The following is a 16,163-nucleotide window of genomic DNA, read 5'->3' on the forward strand; positions in this document are numbered from 1 at the left end:
TTTACTACACAACACTTGTGACCTACTATAGCTGGTACATACCTCTACCTATATAAGAGATTCCACTGAACTGGATGGCACAAAATAAATCGGCTCCATTCTGTGGAGTGTAAAATTTGATTCTTGCCTAGTAGCTGCTTCCACCCTAGTGACCTAGAAAAGTGCCCCCCCTTAGCTTCTTCTCTATAGAAGAATGTCTGCCATTCACCCCTCCAGAATTTAGGACACCACTATGGTGATTGTAGCCTCCCACAATTCCTTGCACTAGCCTCTGCTGAGAGAAGGGAAAGGAAATGACGCCACTTGCACATCAAGCTAAGCCAAGTGGACAAGAATCAATGAGCTCGAGCAAAGTATTAGGGTTTCCTCCTACCATGTAGTTGGGAGGACTTCAGTTAGGTTTAATTTCTCTTTTACATGTTACGCTTAATGCATGGCATGCAGCTGTGTCTGTTTCTTCTTCTTCTTTTGAAATCTAGTATTTAACCCTTTGAATTTCATTGCTGAAAACACAGTAAAGAATCTCTCACAGCTGGTGTGGAGTACCTCAAATAAAGTGTCATATTGCAAATTCATATTAGATCTGCTGCAGGCCTCAAAGCTTTGAAAATCTTTACGCTCATCCTCTGTTTGGCTCAATGACATTTTCTAAATAAACAAATCTGCTATCATTTACATTAGCAAACTCATGACCCATTTCTAATAATAAGGAATTTTTCACTTTTTAGTAATGTAACATAAGGATCCACATCCATCACTTTTAGAAATAGATTTCCCTCTTCAGTGGCCCACCACCTCTCCAAGAAAAAGCAAAGTATCTTTCATCCCAGTTATATAACAAGGCACTGTGTAAAGATTACATAACTGTATTATACATATATTATTTGGTAGCACCGTGTCCTTGGGAAGACTTTTACCTGCCTTGATTTATTGCACACTCCCTGATGGTTGGCTGACCACAATTATTATCCCTCTGCCCTAATCCCTAAAATATACTTAGTTGAAAAGAGACATGGAATTGCCTTCCAAATTCTCTTCCTGATCTGGCATTGAAGTTAATTAAATTTCTCCTTGAGAAACAAGAAATTTGGCCTGTTCCCAGAAGAACAGTCAGGTTTTAGAGAAAGCTGTTTCTGCGGTAAAAGAATTTTCAGTTATTCATACTTGATGGCTAAATACAGTTTTCAGAAATATAACTCTTTCCAGCCTTCATCTATTAAAAAAAATTAAGACTCTCCACATAAAACCAAATTTGGGAGAAATCACTTTTCAGCTCAGTTAAGCTGTTGAGGGTTGTTGCTTTTTTGTTTTTGTTTTTTGGCCTAGAGTTTTGTGCTGCAGTAAATCAGATTTGGAGAACCTCTTCGATTCCAACTTCCAATATTGTTAGACTCCCAATTTCCATTGGGCCAGTCAGAATGACCAATGGTCAGGAATAATGTTATGTATTTATATTGGTTCTTATATTGTAAACCACCCTGTGATCTTTGGATATCATCCCAATGTAAAGAGACAATTTAGATGATGTAATTTCACAGTGCCTAACAAACTGAAGTTTAGTCTTGATTTTTATAGCATCAATAACCAAAATGGATGGTGGCATGCCATGAAACCATGTGCTTTACCCTGCTTTTATGATATTCCTCCATCCAGGTATTCTTGCAAATTCTCACAAAAAATGGTCAGACCAGACCAGACCATGGAGACATATCCTATGTGCCAGTGACTAAATGTGCAAGTGGTTAAATGTGAATCAGGCCTCAGTTTTCTTATTACAAGCAGTTCCCCAAATGAAAAAAGCTGCTTCAGACTACCCTAGCACTAGATTAGCTAAACAGAAGACAGAAGGACTTCCAGGGAAGGAGTCAGATGATTGCGGAGTGTATTGATTCTGGGGAGCAACTGTGAAAGGAAAGAAGGGCTCTTCAAGGTGGAATCAGATACTTGTCTAGAGAGCTAATATACTGGGAAGGAAATGTCCATATTATACAGCATTATAGATACTACTTGAAGGAGAGAGATCAATGTCCATATTTTCATATAAACTATCAAGTGGAATACAGTAGTCTTATGCCAAACAATCCAACATCTATTCCACCACTGCAAGGGTTGACACCTGAAAGGGACTCTCAGGATCTATTTATGGACTCTTCTATAATGCAATCCTAAGCACATTTATATGGCAGCTAAGGTATGTATTCAAAGCAGCATTAAGTAACCTCCCATGAGTGTAAGTAATTCCACTTGTGCAACGGGACTGTCCTCCTCTCTCCCCCCCCCCCCCCGCCGCATGCCCCCTAAAACTGTTCTGGGGATTTCTCCAACCCTCTGGGGCAGATTTGGGGAGAGTGGTGACACACATGGGGGGGAGAAGGAGAGACAAGCGTAAATCCTTATGCTGGTGAGATAATTACTTAGCCCTGCACTAGTTACAAGCCAGTGTCCTTATGGATTCAACAGGGCTTATTTCCAGATAAGAGCATAAGATTGTAGCCACAGGGAGATAAATTAGGAATCTGGATGAATTGTTAAAATATAAAATTCTAAACAGCAATCATGAGAACATGACAGATAAAATTTAGAATTAAACAAAGCAAAGATGAATACAACACTAGGAGAACATTCCTAGTAATAGGAATTGAAAGACTTAGGGCATCTACATTTATTTCATTTTTTACCGGATTGTATGAACAACAGGGGGACGCGGGTGGCGCTGTGGGTAAAACCTCAGCGCCTAGGACTTGCCAATCGTATGGTTGGCGTTCCGAATCCCTGCGGCGGGGTGAGCTCCCATCATTCGGTCCCAGCTCCTGCCCACCTAGCAGTTCGAAAGCACTCTCAAGTGCAAGTAGATAAATAGGTACCACTTTATAGCAGGAAGGTAAATGGCGTTTCCGTGTGCTGCGCTGGCGCAGGCTCGCCAGAGCAGCTTCGTCATGCTGGCCACGTGACCCGGAAGTGTCTTCGGACAGCGCTGGCTCCCGGCCTCTTAAGTGAGATGGGTGCACAAGCCCAGAGTCGGACACGACTGGCCCGTACCGGCAGGGGTACCTCTACCTTTACCTTATGAACAACAGGATAACAACCAACTAGTATATCTCATGTAATCCTCTGAATATGCACTAAACTAAGAACTGGTGACTCTAATCAGCTTCCAGAAATATGAAAACAAAATCCAGAGGATACAGGCTATTGTGGATTTACTAAATGAGAAATTAAAAAGCTTCCCCTGAAGACTCTTTGTTCTCTGAGCAATTACCTGATTACTGAAAGTGTGATTATCCTGAACAGACTCATCAATCTCTGTGTGATCTGCCTCAATCACTGCATCTGGGCGAAAGAGAGTACCATGCACTGTGTGAACTAATTAAAATCTAAATTCCACTCTTACCTGTATGTTGTATTTGGAATATAAACATCCCTTGCAGGAAACTCCAGGATCTCTCTTGTTGGTCGTACTCTGCTATCAGGGTAAAGTTTGACTTGCAGCAACTCTGGCGTTAGACAGTAATGTGGGTTTTCTGGGGCTGGAGAAATGTCTATCTTCAATTGAGCTATGAAAAAAATTAGCAGTATAACCAATCTGGTAAGCAACCATTTGCCTGGCTGCCCATGATGAGTAACAATCATAACCAGGTGGTGAATCAGGAAAACTTTACAAAATATGGTCTTTTTTTCCTTTTAGCCACCAAGTTCTAATGTTGCTTTGCATAGGTAGGTAGGCATCATAATATAGTGACAGTGTTGGGATAATATAGTGTTATCGTTTGTGTATGTAGTGTTAACATAACAATGTTGCTGCTTAATCACTTAAAAAATATGCAACTTCTAGTTACTAAGTAGAGCTACTGCTTTGGAAAACAAGAAAATAATGTTAACACTCTTCTTTTTATTTATTTATTTTAAAAGCGTGCCTTTAAATATTTTCTTGTTCTGTATTAAAAAAGTAAGTTTCGCTCTTTCTGAAAGACCACGTGCTCATGTATGTTTTAATAGCAAAACAGGTAGCTGCCTTATGTCGAGTCCATTAGCAGCCTGTCTGATCACTGGTCTATCTAGCAGCCTGCCACAGCCAGGTGCTAAGTCAGGAAGAAGAGCAGAAATAACTTTCCAAGATCAACACCCAGCCTTGTGTCAAAAGGTTAGTAAAATTGTTTTAAGATCTGATCAGTTTGGGGGCTTTACTTGTAATACCTATTTGAGTTTAATAGTCAAAAGGCAATAAAGTAAATATTCACAATTCTTTTCCAAAAGAAGGAATTTGGCGTGATAGCAAACAATATACCGGAAGGTTAGGATTGTCAATCCCCAGAAGGGGTTTTACTTGCTTAAGGCACTGTTGGAAAAATAACTGCTGCTATCAAGAATGACTCATAAGGCCTCTCAGACTTTGTTTCTCCTGGTGGCCGAAATCTGAGTCGTTCAGATAAAAACAAAAACAAAAAAACAAGGGAGCCAGCCACATAAACAACAGTTTCAGAGGAATAGTGGGGGAAAACGAGATTAATTTGTAATATTACTTTTCTAGTTCAGCACTGATGAACTATGGAAAAATAAGGAATTAGCCCTCTGTCCAATGTTTGAATCTCATGGAAGCTACTCATGTGTTATAAAATGGTTTACTGGACCCACATACCGTACTGTTACTGAAAAACAAAATACTTAAGCAAATACAGAAACAAAATTGAAGCCATAGTTTAGTGGCTACTAAACTAAAAAAGGCCTCAGCCTTCTCAGAAAGATCACCAAAATACCTGTGATAGGCCTCAACCTCCGTAGAACAGAAGATGGCCTTCTCATATCCGCAAGAAACTTATACAGGTCTTCATCACTCAGGCGGTCACCTTCCTATTGTTAATTAAAAATAAAAGCATGCAGTAACTTTCAACTGTGTTCTTAGGTAGAAAAAACCTTTCCTTTTGCATTCTTTATTGCCTTTCATTATATTCCAAGGTTTCAAAGAACTGTCTTTATAATCAAATAACCACTAAAGTGTTATGTTTGTGATGAATTGTTTAAATAGCTCTTCTCTGTTTTAAATTATAACATATTCATAGCTAGATGAGATTCTCTTTTTAATTGCAATCAGGAGTAATTACAGTAAGCCTCCAATATATATATAAAAAGGCCAGAATGATTTCAGGATGGAGGGAACCACTAATGCTCATTTTATTCTCATTTTATAAGTTAAGCGAGGCATATAGCTCTGACTTCTCTGTTCAACTGATCAGAGCAACTTCCTTTGACTTAGTAGGTATACTCCTATCTGACCAGGAAGAGCATCAGAACCAGAGCCTACAAATGCACTGGAGAGACTCTAGCAGCAAAACTAAACTACAGTATTTCTTCCTTTACATTGCAATAATCAGACCACATTACAGAAAGATTTCACTGGGTGTTCACTGAGACTGCACTGGAGTAAGTGGCCTTAAAAGCTGCAGTATGATATCCATCTTGATTGAAGGTAAGAACACCAACAGTTTTGCTACAGGCGTTTCGTACCCCCTTTGCACGTGAATCATAGGGGAAGGGCCACAGCTCTCAGCTTTGCGTGCAGTAGGTCCCAGTTTCAAGCCCCAGTATCTCCAGGTAAGCCTGGTAATACCCTTTGGAGAGCAGCTGCCAGCTAGTGTAGACCATATGGAGGTAGATGGACCACTAGTATGAAGGCAGCTTCCTATGTGTTCTACACGTAGAAAGGATTTATGCTACTAAAGTCCACCTCAAGGTTATGCAGCTTCCCCTGGCCCCATCCTATGTTAATTGTTGATGTCTGTAGGCAACAGCTTACATGGGTAGACCTCTATGCAAGCTGTGGCCGTGCGCAACTGGGCTTCCCTTGCAGACATCCACACCTAACACATGAATGTTATGGTAGGGCCAAGGACCAAGACGAACTCATGGCTGGGCCGTGGAGCACTTTCTATGCATGAAATCTGTTTTCTAGAGACCAGTGCATCCAATCTGCATCCAATCTGTTTTCTAGAGACCGGCGCAAAGTGGCAAACTTAAGTGATAATAATGAAGGGCTGCGGTTCCTAGGTTGCTGGGCAGAAATATCTACTCTACCCTTCTCATCAGAAATGAGCTTGTGTCACACTGCCCTGAACCACTGCAGCTTATGCTAGTCAAGTTGCTAATTAGTTTGCTATTTGCTAGTAATGGGAAAATTGCCCACAATGTGAACAATTTCATTTCCTGCAACCTAGACAGTTCACATTATTAAAGCGGATTTCCAGTATAATGCACTGTTTAGGGATGGTGGGAATTAGAATATAATGCTGAGAATATACAATTTAGGTCAAATGTAGTTACTTCAGCAGCTAGCGAAAGTGCTAGTTAAGTAAAAGAAGAAAAATAAAAACCTTGGTTGATATATACTTTATTTAACAGTTGCCAACATAACCTTGGTTTTAAAATATGGTATTCTCAGTTAATATAGAAACAGTTTTGAAAATTGCACCTGAACTTTCAACTAGAAACACACACAAATATTCTAGATTTATCTTTCTTAATCCTAGCATGCTGCTTATGGGAATCCTGACCTGACCCAGAATCTCCAAGTCCTTGTTTTATAAATCTCTTAATCTGCCTCCTTGCAAAACCCAAGGTGTAGTGGGAGTATTAATCTGGGCTTTTTTCAGATCAGTAGACCAAGGTGCTGACCACCTTTGCTGGTATTGACATAAAGAAGCACCAATTTTGCATAATCTATGCAGAGCCTATCTAAATTGTCCTGAATTTTTGCGAAGTGAGCTGGCATATCTTCTTCCGATACCCTTTACTTGTTGTCCATAACATGTGGTTTGAATTTACCTATAAATGTAATTTACCTGTAACATGTGGTTCAAATTTATCTGTAACACTGGTTGCACCAGTGTTAGAAACTGAGATATGAAAGCTAGGAACTAAATAGGACTTTAAACCTACGTTATGGGCACAACAACAGAATGTCAAGGTACTTTTTTATAACAAGAATACAAAGCTGAAAACGAATGAACTGCAGCTAAAATATTGTGTTCATTTTTCACATGGTCTAGTCCTTCCCCTGCTCACTGCCCTAATATTCTTAAGAGGGTTTCTTCTTTAGTCTTCAGAAAGTAGCTAGAAGTGGGGAGGCAGAAAAAGGTCCTCCTTTCCTTCCATTCTGCAGTTTAAATCTGAAATATTAGACATAGTACTGCACCCAGAGATCAGAAACTGCTCACACTAATGAAATTTCCTGTCGCAAAATGCACCTAGAACAATGGGAGTTTCAAGCACTGCTTTGCACCAGCCCAAGAACCCGACTAAGGGATTCACTGACCCTGGTCATAAACTTCTCTTATTTATTTTGGATTTTTAGCTTGCCCATTCTGAAAGCTCAGTGTTACTAAACGTGCTGCTTTAAAATAGCTGAATTGTAATACAATGCGAGATGCAAAAAATTTGCAATTTAAAAGCATACTGCATCTAGCACAGAGCATTACAACTTCTACAAGCAGGAGAAAAATCAATAAGTGATACTCCATGACCATCAGCAATTTTCAAGTGGTTCACAAAGGGAAAAGTTTGGGAACCACTGGTCTAGGGCTAAAAACTCCCGTGCCAATCCCTAAAGTGTGAAGACAGTGATGTAATGTTACCGTGAGAATGAATCGTGTAATACCTGTTTAAAGAAGTTTGTCACCGTGAGGGTAGCGGGTCTAAAGTTAGTCAGGTTGCAGGCCTCATCCCCACTCGTTGTCCTTTCCAAGGAACGCCTGCCGACAATGCTAGAATTCCTCCTCTCTGACCACGACCCTTTGCGTTCTTTAAGAAAGAAAGCAGGAAAAAACCAGAGCCAAAATAAAGTCAAATAACTACATTTGTTTTAGGAGGCAGCATGTGAAGAGAACGGCAGTTGCTTGAAATCATGAGAAAGGAAAGATGGAATGGGTGGTTAATGCTAAGACAATCGCACTCCTGAGGCATTAGGAAACAATGAAGCACAGCTGAATACCTCTGCTCCTCTCACATCAACCATACCCCAGTGCCTTGTGCCTATTATGAAAGTCTTTATCATGTGGAGAATTATGTTTTTCTCCTACTGCAAAAAATGATGAAGTTGGCAGTTTTGGGAGGGTGGAGGGGATGAGGAAGATGCTGAACAGTGGTTTCAGATGAGCTGAGCGGCTCACAACGATTAATCCACTCCTTTGGAAAATGCTCATCAGCCTGAAACACTCTCTCAGACTTAGTTCTAGAGAGCATAACAGATGGTTTACAAGGAAAATCCTTGAAAGATAAACCTATTTGTTATTACAGGCTTGTCCTTTTTCCTTTCACCCCATTACCGAGGCTTGGGCAAGGGAAAAAATAGGCAAAGCAAGCTGATAAACACATATTGTGCACCAGGCCCAAATACAAACCCTGAGGCGTTAAAAAAACACAAAACCAAAGTACTGTATTTTTCGCTTTATAAGACGCAACAGACCACAAGACGCACCTAGTTTTTGGAGGAGGAAAACCAGAAAAAAAAAATCTGAATCTCAGAAGCCTTAACAGCAAGAGGGATGGCTGCGCAGTGAAAGCAGCCATCCCTCTTGCTGTTCTGGCTTCTGGGATAGCTGTGCAGCCTGCATTTTCTCCATAAGACGCACACACATTTCCCCTTACTTTTTAGGAGGGAAAAAGTGAGTCTTATAGAGCAAAAAATACGGTAACTATTTTGTTGGATCAGAGTAGTGACCATCGAAAATGTGGCATCCTTTCTCCAAGGCCTGAGTGAAATTCAAGGTGCCACAAAGATGGGGCAAAATAGGGGAGGCGAATGGCAATCCAGGAAAAGCTTTTACTGAAGCAGCAGCTTTAAACAAAACTTTAAAAGAGACAGCAAGAAAGCATGATGGATAAATAAGAGAAGGCTGTAGAAGATACATAGAGCAGCATGGCAGAAGAATGGGACAAGGAAGGAGAGGCGCTGAAAGCAGCAGAGAACATTAGCCCCTGACATTCAATTAGAGAAGACTAAAAAGTTAGGAATGGCACACATAATACCATCTTCTATAGAACTGTACCACCCCCTGGAATGGGCCACTTTTATTTCAAAGGAAAAGCTGCTAGAAAGCCCCAGTCCAAAACAGAAAGATGTTCTGGATCAAGGTCCTGCAGCTGGTTTTTCTTCAAAATAGAAGTAGCCATTTTAAGCACGCTGTTTCAAAAGCATAAATGACATGATACAGTTTGTGTTAAGATTAAGAATCACTTTGTAATTATCCAGATACCTACCTCCTGCAGCAATTTCCACTTCTGTAGAGTCCCTCTCCAAACTTCCAGCACTGCTGACTATGTTCATTAAATGAATGGCCGTCCATGCAAAAGGCATGCGATATCTGCCAAGCCTTTGGCAAAATTGTTCTGATTGACTTTTCAGTTTTTCTAGCTTTTCCTTGTTCTGCAGAGGTAAAACCCCAAAACTTACAAACTTGAAACATTTCTGAATTTTTTCATACTGCCTCTGCTATAAATAAATGCTGGGTTTTCAATAGAAGGAAGTACTGTTTCAATAATGTATGATTTTTTAAAAATATGAGAAACTTGCAAATGTTTTAAGGGCTACAGAACTATTTAAAAAAAGACACCACCTGCATTTAGGTCCAAACCCATTGAAAACTGCTTACCTTTGCCGCATCTGCTTCTTTTAAAATCATATATGGCTCCGCACACTCCCCAATATCTCCCTGTTGTAGTACCTTTTCCAGCTGTGGGGATGGGAAGTGGGATGGGATTGAAGAAGGAAAGGAAGAGGCAAGCATGATGTTGGAGATATGTACACCACACATATACACAATGAACTGACTAGCCAGCACAATTTAAGCTACCCACCCAATCAGGTAGACTGCCCTTTCTCTTTTGAACCAGCAATATAAACTGCAACTATAAAAGGTAAAGAGAGGCTTCAGCTATGTATGTGCAAGCAATTTCAATTGCATAGTCAATGCCCCTGCAAAAGTCACAGAGGAGCCTCTACCTAAAGTTTTGGCTTTGGGGCTTTGATTGGTTTGAGAGCCAAACCAAGGCATTGTTGTTGGATGTGCCATGCTCTGGAACATCTAATTACAAGTGAGACCAGACAAGGGAAGAAGAAGAAGAAAAATGCAGTGTGGTGTCTTCCTGTTCGGGTTTCCTGCCACTCCATTCCATTCTCCCCACCGAGCAGTTGGCCAGCACTCCGCATCCACTGAGCATGCTCAATTCTCATTGGCCCAACACCCCCCCACCCCGTTTTTGTACTTCTGCAAACCTTGATATTTCCCCAAAGCCTGCTGATACCTCCACCTACATCTTCTGTGTGGATGCTGCCACTGTGGCTACATATAGCTCTAACTAATTTACTGTTAAATATATGTGGAAATTTAAAAAGGAGACACAGCTAAGCAAGACTTTCTGAAAGTATTATTACTTTCTTCAAGGAGAATTTTGGGAAAAACATGTAGGGGAGCTGTACATTCTCCATAAATGTTTTATTTAGCTGTCTCTCTCTTAGAGAAAGAATCAAGCCTTGAAGCAAGGCAGAGAGTTTATGATGGACAGTTTTACCCAGATTGTTTCTTATCTTTTGGCATTTATATTTCTAAAGATCCTTTTGCACAGCTCAATTCAAATGTCACCGAGAGAGGTTAATAACATGGCATTCATTTAGAGAGGTTTTCTTATCGCATTGCTGGTGGGGAAACCCAGGCTCTGCTATAAACAAGAAAAGTTCACTCCCTCATAGATATCCTATGTGGATGAAGCAAGCAAACAAGCTGGAGGAGGGGGGGACGATGACAACATTTAGGAAACACGCTTGTTCCCAGCAACTAACCATATTCATATATTCATTCACCCTAATCTGATTCAATGATATGCCAAGGAAACAGGTTTTTGCATGTGCTCCTCTTGCTGGATCTGGAAATACTTATGCAAAAGGTTGCTGCATGAGCAATTTATAATACTGGATGTCTTCACCTAGCACACAGGCATGTTTCTATGACTCCAAAAAGCATCAAAACAGATGGTCAGCACCATCAGTTTGGACAATACTGATAATCTGTGAGGAGGTGGAAGGTGCTAAATTCAGCCCAAGTTCTACATCTTCTCAGTTGGGATGGGTGGGGGTTAAGGTTGCCAAGGCTGACAGTTCCAAACATTTGCTGCACAGCTAAGTACAGTGGTGCCTCGGGTTACAAATGCTTCGGGTTACAAACACTTCGGATTACAAACTCTGCTAACCCAGAAGTAGTACCTCAGATTGAGAACTTTGCCCCAGGATGAGAACAGAAATTGCAGGCCGGCGGCAGTGGGAAGCCCCATTAGTGAAAGCACGCCTCAGGTTAAGAACGGACCTCCGGAACGAATTAAGTTCATAACCTGAGGTACCACTGTATGCAGATCAGCTAACCTCAACCTGGTATCCTTCAGATGTTCTGGGCTGCAATTCCCATTATCCCTAGGAACTAGGGAAATGGGTTGAGGAAGGTTGCATAGGATGTCATAGCTAGTGTGGTTAGGTTTTGGAAGCAGGAAATTTTCTATAAAATAATTCTTCTCACACTGTCCAAATCTCATTTGGGCCCAGATTACATTGCAAACAGCCATTTCACAAACTAACTGGCAGGGGAATGATCTAAAAAGGAGCACAATATATGACGGCACCTGGCCTGTGACATATGACAAGCTATTTTTCTGGCTTATTTATCTTGCTCATGTCCTTTTCCTTCTCACAGACCAAAAACTTAGCACTATTTTCAACAAATGACTGCTAGCTAGGCTCATCTCATTGAGTTTACAAGCATTAATGTGCAAGTGCAAGCTCTTTGAGGTGGATTGCATGGTGTTAATCTTTTTCTCTTTTCTTGTAAAAATCAACTACTGTGAATATATGCAGATTCTGGCTTCAGAAGGTATGCAATGAGACGTGTGCAAAATTTGAGAACAGAATCTCCTCTTAACGCTGCTGTCAATGAGGCTTCCCTCTTGCTTCGGCAATTTGGGAAAACGCAACGTGAATCTCAATATTAACATATTTCCCATGGCATTAGGAAGCTTTTTTCTTCTTCAAAAATTCTATTGCATAGTGACTATCTTAAGTGCCTCCCCCAGGCTAAGGCATTGTTCTATATTGCCCTATCTGCTTTCAGAGTTCAGTAATGTTACAAGTCTAAGGCAAGAAAGGTCAAAGCAAGAATTGTCTTTGAACAGACTCTATATCTTAGTATCAAAAACCAAACTTCTAGAGATTAAACTCTTCAGTTTGAGAATGACTGAATTCAGTCAGCAAAAGGAAATGGCAACACTAAGCAGGGTCATACTGTAATCTGATTTTCACAAGATTTGTAGTTTTCCTTTCAGTTTTCCCTATTGAGGAAGGCTAAAATAAACACACACAGTACCAGCAAAATGCAACCAGGTTACTTGTGCCAGGAGATAATACACTTTTCCGAGATAAAGATTCATAAAGGGGGAAAAATATTTCTTACCTTTATTACCAGAAAGACATCCTGAGAGGGATATGTAATAGAAAAAATGGCTGACCGGGCCAGAGTGGTTATGGCAGCAGGTGGAACATGAGGACGCAGCATCCCTTTCATTTGTTCAGAGTTTAAATCAAAGTAGAAGTTCTCTGAAATCTAAAAGAAAATAATAGCTAATTATACTGAAATATATCCAAAGGCTTCACCAAATTTAAAAATGTAAAAAAATAAAATGTTAGCAGACATATGTTAATTTCACTTTCATGCCAACCGTGGTTAGCTTTTAACAGCAGACCCAAAAACCTGTTAGCTAGCTCAATTGTTCATTTCTTAACAGGCAATATAGCTATTTGTCCCAATATGATTTGGACTTATTTAAAAATAAACCATCACCACCACCACCAAAAACAACAACTCTGCAGCCCACCAATGATACTGTAGAGAAGTATAACCTTTCAAACAAATAAGCAAGGCAATGGCTTTGAAACCAATGTACTCAAAACAGCATGCACAGCCAGGGATCCACTTCTCCACTCGTCACCCTCTCCTTGGTACATGCTTCAATGCCATCCATCAAGAATGACAAGAGAGCCCCAGCCTTCCTCCCTAACTTGGACCTGGATACGGAGTGGAAAGCATTCCAGTATAGCTTTGCTAATTTGCTAATAGCTCAATGCAGCTACGGGGAACATCACCATCCCCCTCTAGAGGCAACCTAGAGAGAAAGTTAGGGATAAAGTTTGGTAGTGGGCAGTTCAAGTGTTTTGATAGCAGAGGTTTTAGTTATCATGGGACTTGTCAATTTCCCCTCTCCTTCAGATGATAATTTCCAACTGATCAGAGACCTGATAATCTGAAAATATACTTTAGGGGATGTGGATTCTCTAGATAGATAGATAGATAGATAGATAGATAGATAGATAGATCCTCTTTTTTGGCAAGGATGAATGGTCCTGCTCCAACCCCCTTCTCACCCAAAATAACAGATACTAGTACCCAACAGCTGTCAGGCATGTCGATGAAGCCCTCTCATAAGGGAATATAATTTGGATTGAAGTGGGAACTTTCCATCCATAATTCTAGCTTCTTAGTTCCTCGGCACATGACTGAGGCAGGAGCTTCTAGTTCCTCTGCACATGACTGAGGCAGGAGCAAAGAATTGTGGGAGGCTGGCTGAATCTCCTCAGATTTTCCCTCCTGCCTTGACGGAGCAGTTCGCTCCCCCCCCCCCCCCCCCGGTCTCACTGTTTCCCTTATATTCAGTTAAGTTTTCTTTCATTATTTCTCTTTGTACTCTTCCTTCTTTGCATTGTATTGTCTTCATTTGCTTTCACTCTCTTCATGTTTTCTTTTCCTCCACTGAGGCATTGAAAAAATGCAACAACACAAGCCCTCCCTCTCCGCTGGCTGCTTCTCATTATTTCTTCACTTCCTTGCTGTTTTACATTGCTTCCTAAACTTTATTTGGTTTTATTTCATTTATTTTTCTATTGCAATAAAAAAAAAATATAGAAGTGGAACAAACTCAGGGGCCCATCAAGTTTCACTCTCCCTGCTGGAATCAGATTTTTTTAGCTGTGTTCACTGCGTTTTGCCTATTTGGGCTGATGTACACCACCCTGAGCTCTTTTCAAAAAAGGGCATTCTAGAAATATCCTAAATACTGTAAATAAATAAATAAAATAATCAGGCAACCCGTAAAATAGTTTATTGTATCCAGCAACCTCCACCATTCTTTACAGTACTTTCAGTTCCTTCTGTTCTACTTTCTATTTCTCAATGTAATTTTGAATAGCAGGGATGAAAAACGCAGTATTCCAGTGAAGACTTCAAGTGTTCTTAAGCAGAGAGAGCTGCTGTTACCACCTATGTCTTACTGCATGCTGTTCAAACGCCATGCAAAGGAAGCAAGCATCAAGCAGATAACTCACCTTTTTCTTTTCCTTAACGTCGTACAATGCCAAACTTGCAAAAATTGGCTCTATTTCAATTTCAAATCTTAAAGGAGAAAGAAAGTTTAGCTCTATTTCTTACATTTTTTTCAGTTTTACACACAACCAAACAGCAACAAGGTTATTTCCCAACTGAAACTGCACTACTGCAGCTGTGTAGCTCCCTAGAAATAACTCTAGGATGCCATAGCTCAGGGGTAAAATACATGTTCTGCATACCAAAAGGACACAGGTTCAATCCCTGCTGTCTCCAAGGTATGACTCAGAAAGATTCCTGTCTGAAGCCCTGGAGAGTCACTATCTGCCACTTTTCAGCAATACTGCATAGACAAACCAATTGTCAGATGATGATGATTTTTTGAATTTGTATACCACCCTTCCATCTGAAGATCACAGGGCAGTTCACAACTTCTGGGAAACACATACTGCTGACTCTGCTTAACAGTTGTGCCATCTAGAGGCAGTCCTGCAAAACCCAAACCCGCAACAAGTTCCCCTGATCTGATCCTGCATGGGGGCCTAATCAGCAGCACCAGCTGATGTGCCTCATCCGAAATATGCTGGTGTTTAAAACAGGTTGTCAGCCAGTTTGATTGCACAGCAGCAGCTTATGCACTTTTGTATATTGCTATTCATAAACCTTTTAAAATCTGCTGTGTATTACGAGATCTCAGGTCATAATCTTAAACAGACTTCTAATGAAATCAGTGGGAGAAGTTGTTTAGCACTTAGGCGTGAATGGGAATGGACAGCAAACTGGGTCAAAGCCCTACCCTAAGCCCATTATTTGCAACTGTTGAGCTAAAATCAACAGTCCTTCTGCATAAAGTGTTTAGGAGCAGGGCGTTAATCACAAATAGCTTTATCTGGTTTAAATGCAGTTCTCCAAAGCTGCCAATACCAGAATTAATGAATTTACTTCATGGAGATCAATGAGATTATGTCTTTTGTATCAATCAGCTGTTCACCATGGCTTCTATCTTTCTATCACTGGCAGCAGAGAACAAAGAACTGTAAGTCTCAAAACTGTCCCTCTCTTGCCACTAATGGTACCAATTGCCAGTAAAATAATGGCTATTAGCTAATAAAGACTGCCTTCAAAACACTTCTGCTCAAAAGCAAGTCCCATTCATTTCAATAATTGCTCACCATAATTTTTTGAACAGATGGCAGAACACCCTTATATTTATGACAACTTTTAGACATTGTGATATACTCTGACCTTGTCTGGGATATTTTTCTCTAACACCTGAAAGAATCTGCTAGTGTATATGACTCTTCACTGTCTTGTTACTGCTAGTTTGTTAATCAATACCTGTAATGTTCTTTGTTCTTTTACAAATGCTATTATTATAGTTAATTATTGTATTTTTATATTACTTCATTTATAATGGACTGTTGAATGATGCAGGACTAAAATCTCAGAAGCAAATAAAACATCAGAATTCAGTTTTGAGTATGTGGGCTTAAAGTTCCTACAACTATAAAAACTATAAAAGAAAAAAAATTCCTTCCAGTAGCACCTTAAAGACCAACTAAGTTAGTTCTAGGTATGAGCTTTCGTGTGCATGCACACTTCTTCAGATACACTGAAACAGAAGTCACCAGACCCTTCTATATAGTGAGAAGGTGGGGAGGGGTATTACTCAGAAGGGTGGTGGGAATGGGTGATTGGCAGATTCCCACCACCCTTCTGAGTAATACCCCTCCCCACCTTCTCACTATATAGAAGGGT

General features: G+C 40.4%; 1 protein-coding gene across 13 annotated transcripts in view; it reads right to left on the minus strand.

Annotated features, from left to right (window-relative positions):
- The window catches only part of DOCK7 (dedicator of cytokinesis 7), a 109,905-nt gene that overhangs the window by 64,183 nt on the left and 29,559 nt on the right, over nt 1-16,163 (minus strand). For all 13 annotated transcript variants that reach the window (XM_079982082.1, XM_079982074.1, XM_079982086.1 and 10 more), the window contains exons 8-14: nt 14,408-14,474; nt 12,483-12,632; nt 9,642-9,722; nt 9,250-9,415; nt 7,649-7,791; nt 4,755-4,848; nt 3,392-3,554 (exon numbers count right to left, since the gene is read on the minus strand). In XM_079982082.1, coding sequence (XP_079838208.1) covers nt 3,392-3,554; nt 4,755-4,848; nt 7,649-7,791; nt 9,250-9,415; nt 9,642-9,722; nt 12,483-12,632; nt 14,408-14,474 — 864 coding nt within the window. The remainder of the gene's footprint in view (nt 1-3,391; nt 3,555-4,754; nt 4,849-7,648; nt 7,792-9,249; nt 9,416-9,641; nt 9,723-12,482; nt 12,633-14,407; nt 14,475-16,163) is intronic.

Source organism: Podarcis cretensis (genome assembly GCF_951804945.1).
Source record: "Podarcis cretensis genome assembly, chromosome: 6".
Taxonomy (NCBI): Eukaryota; Metazoa; Chordata; class Lepidosauria; order Squamata; family Lacertidae; genus Podarcis; species Podarcis cretensis.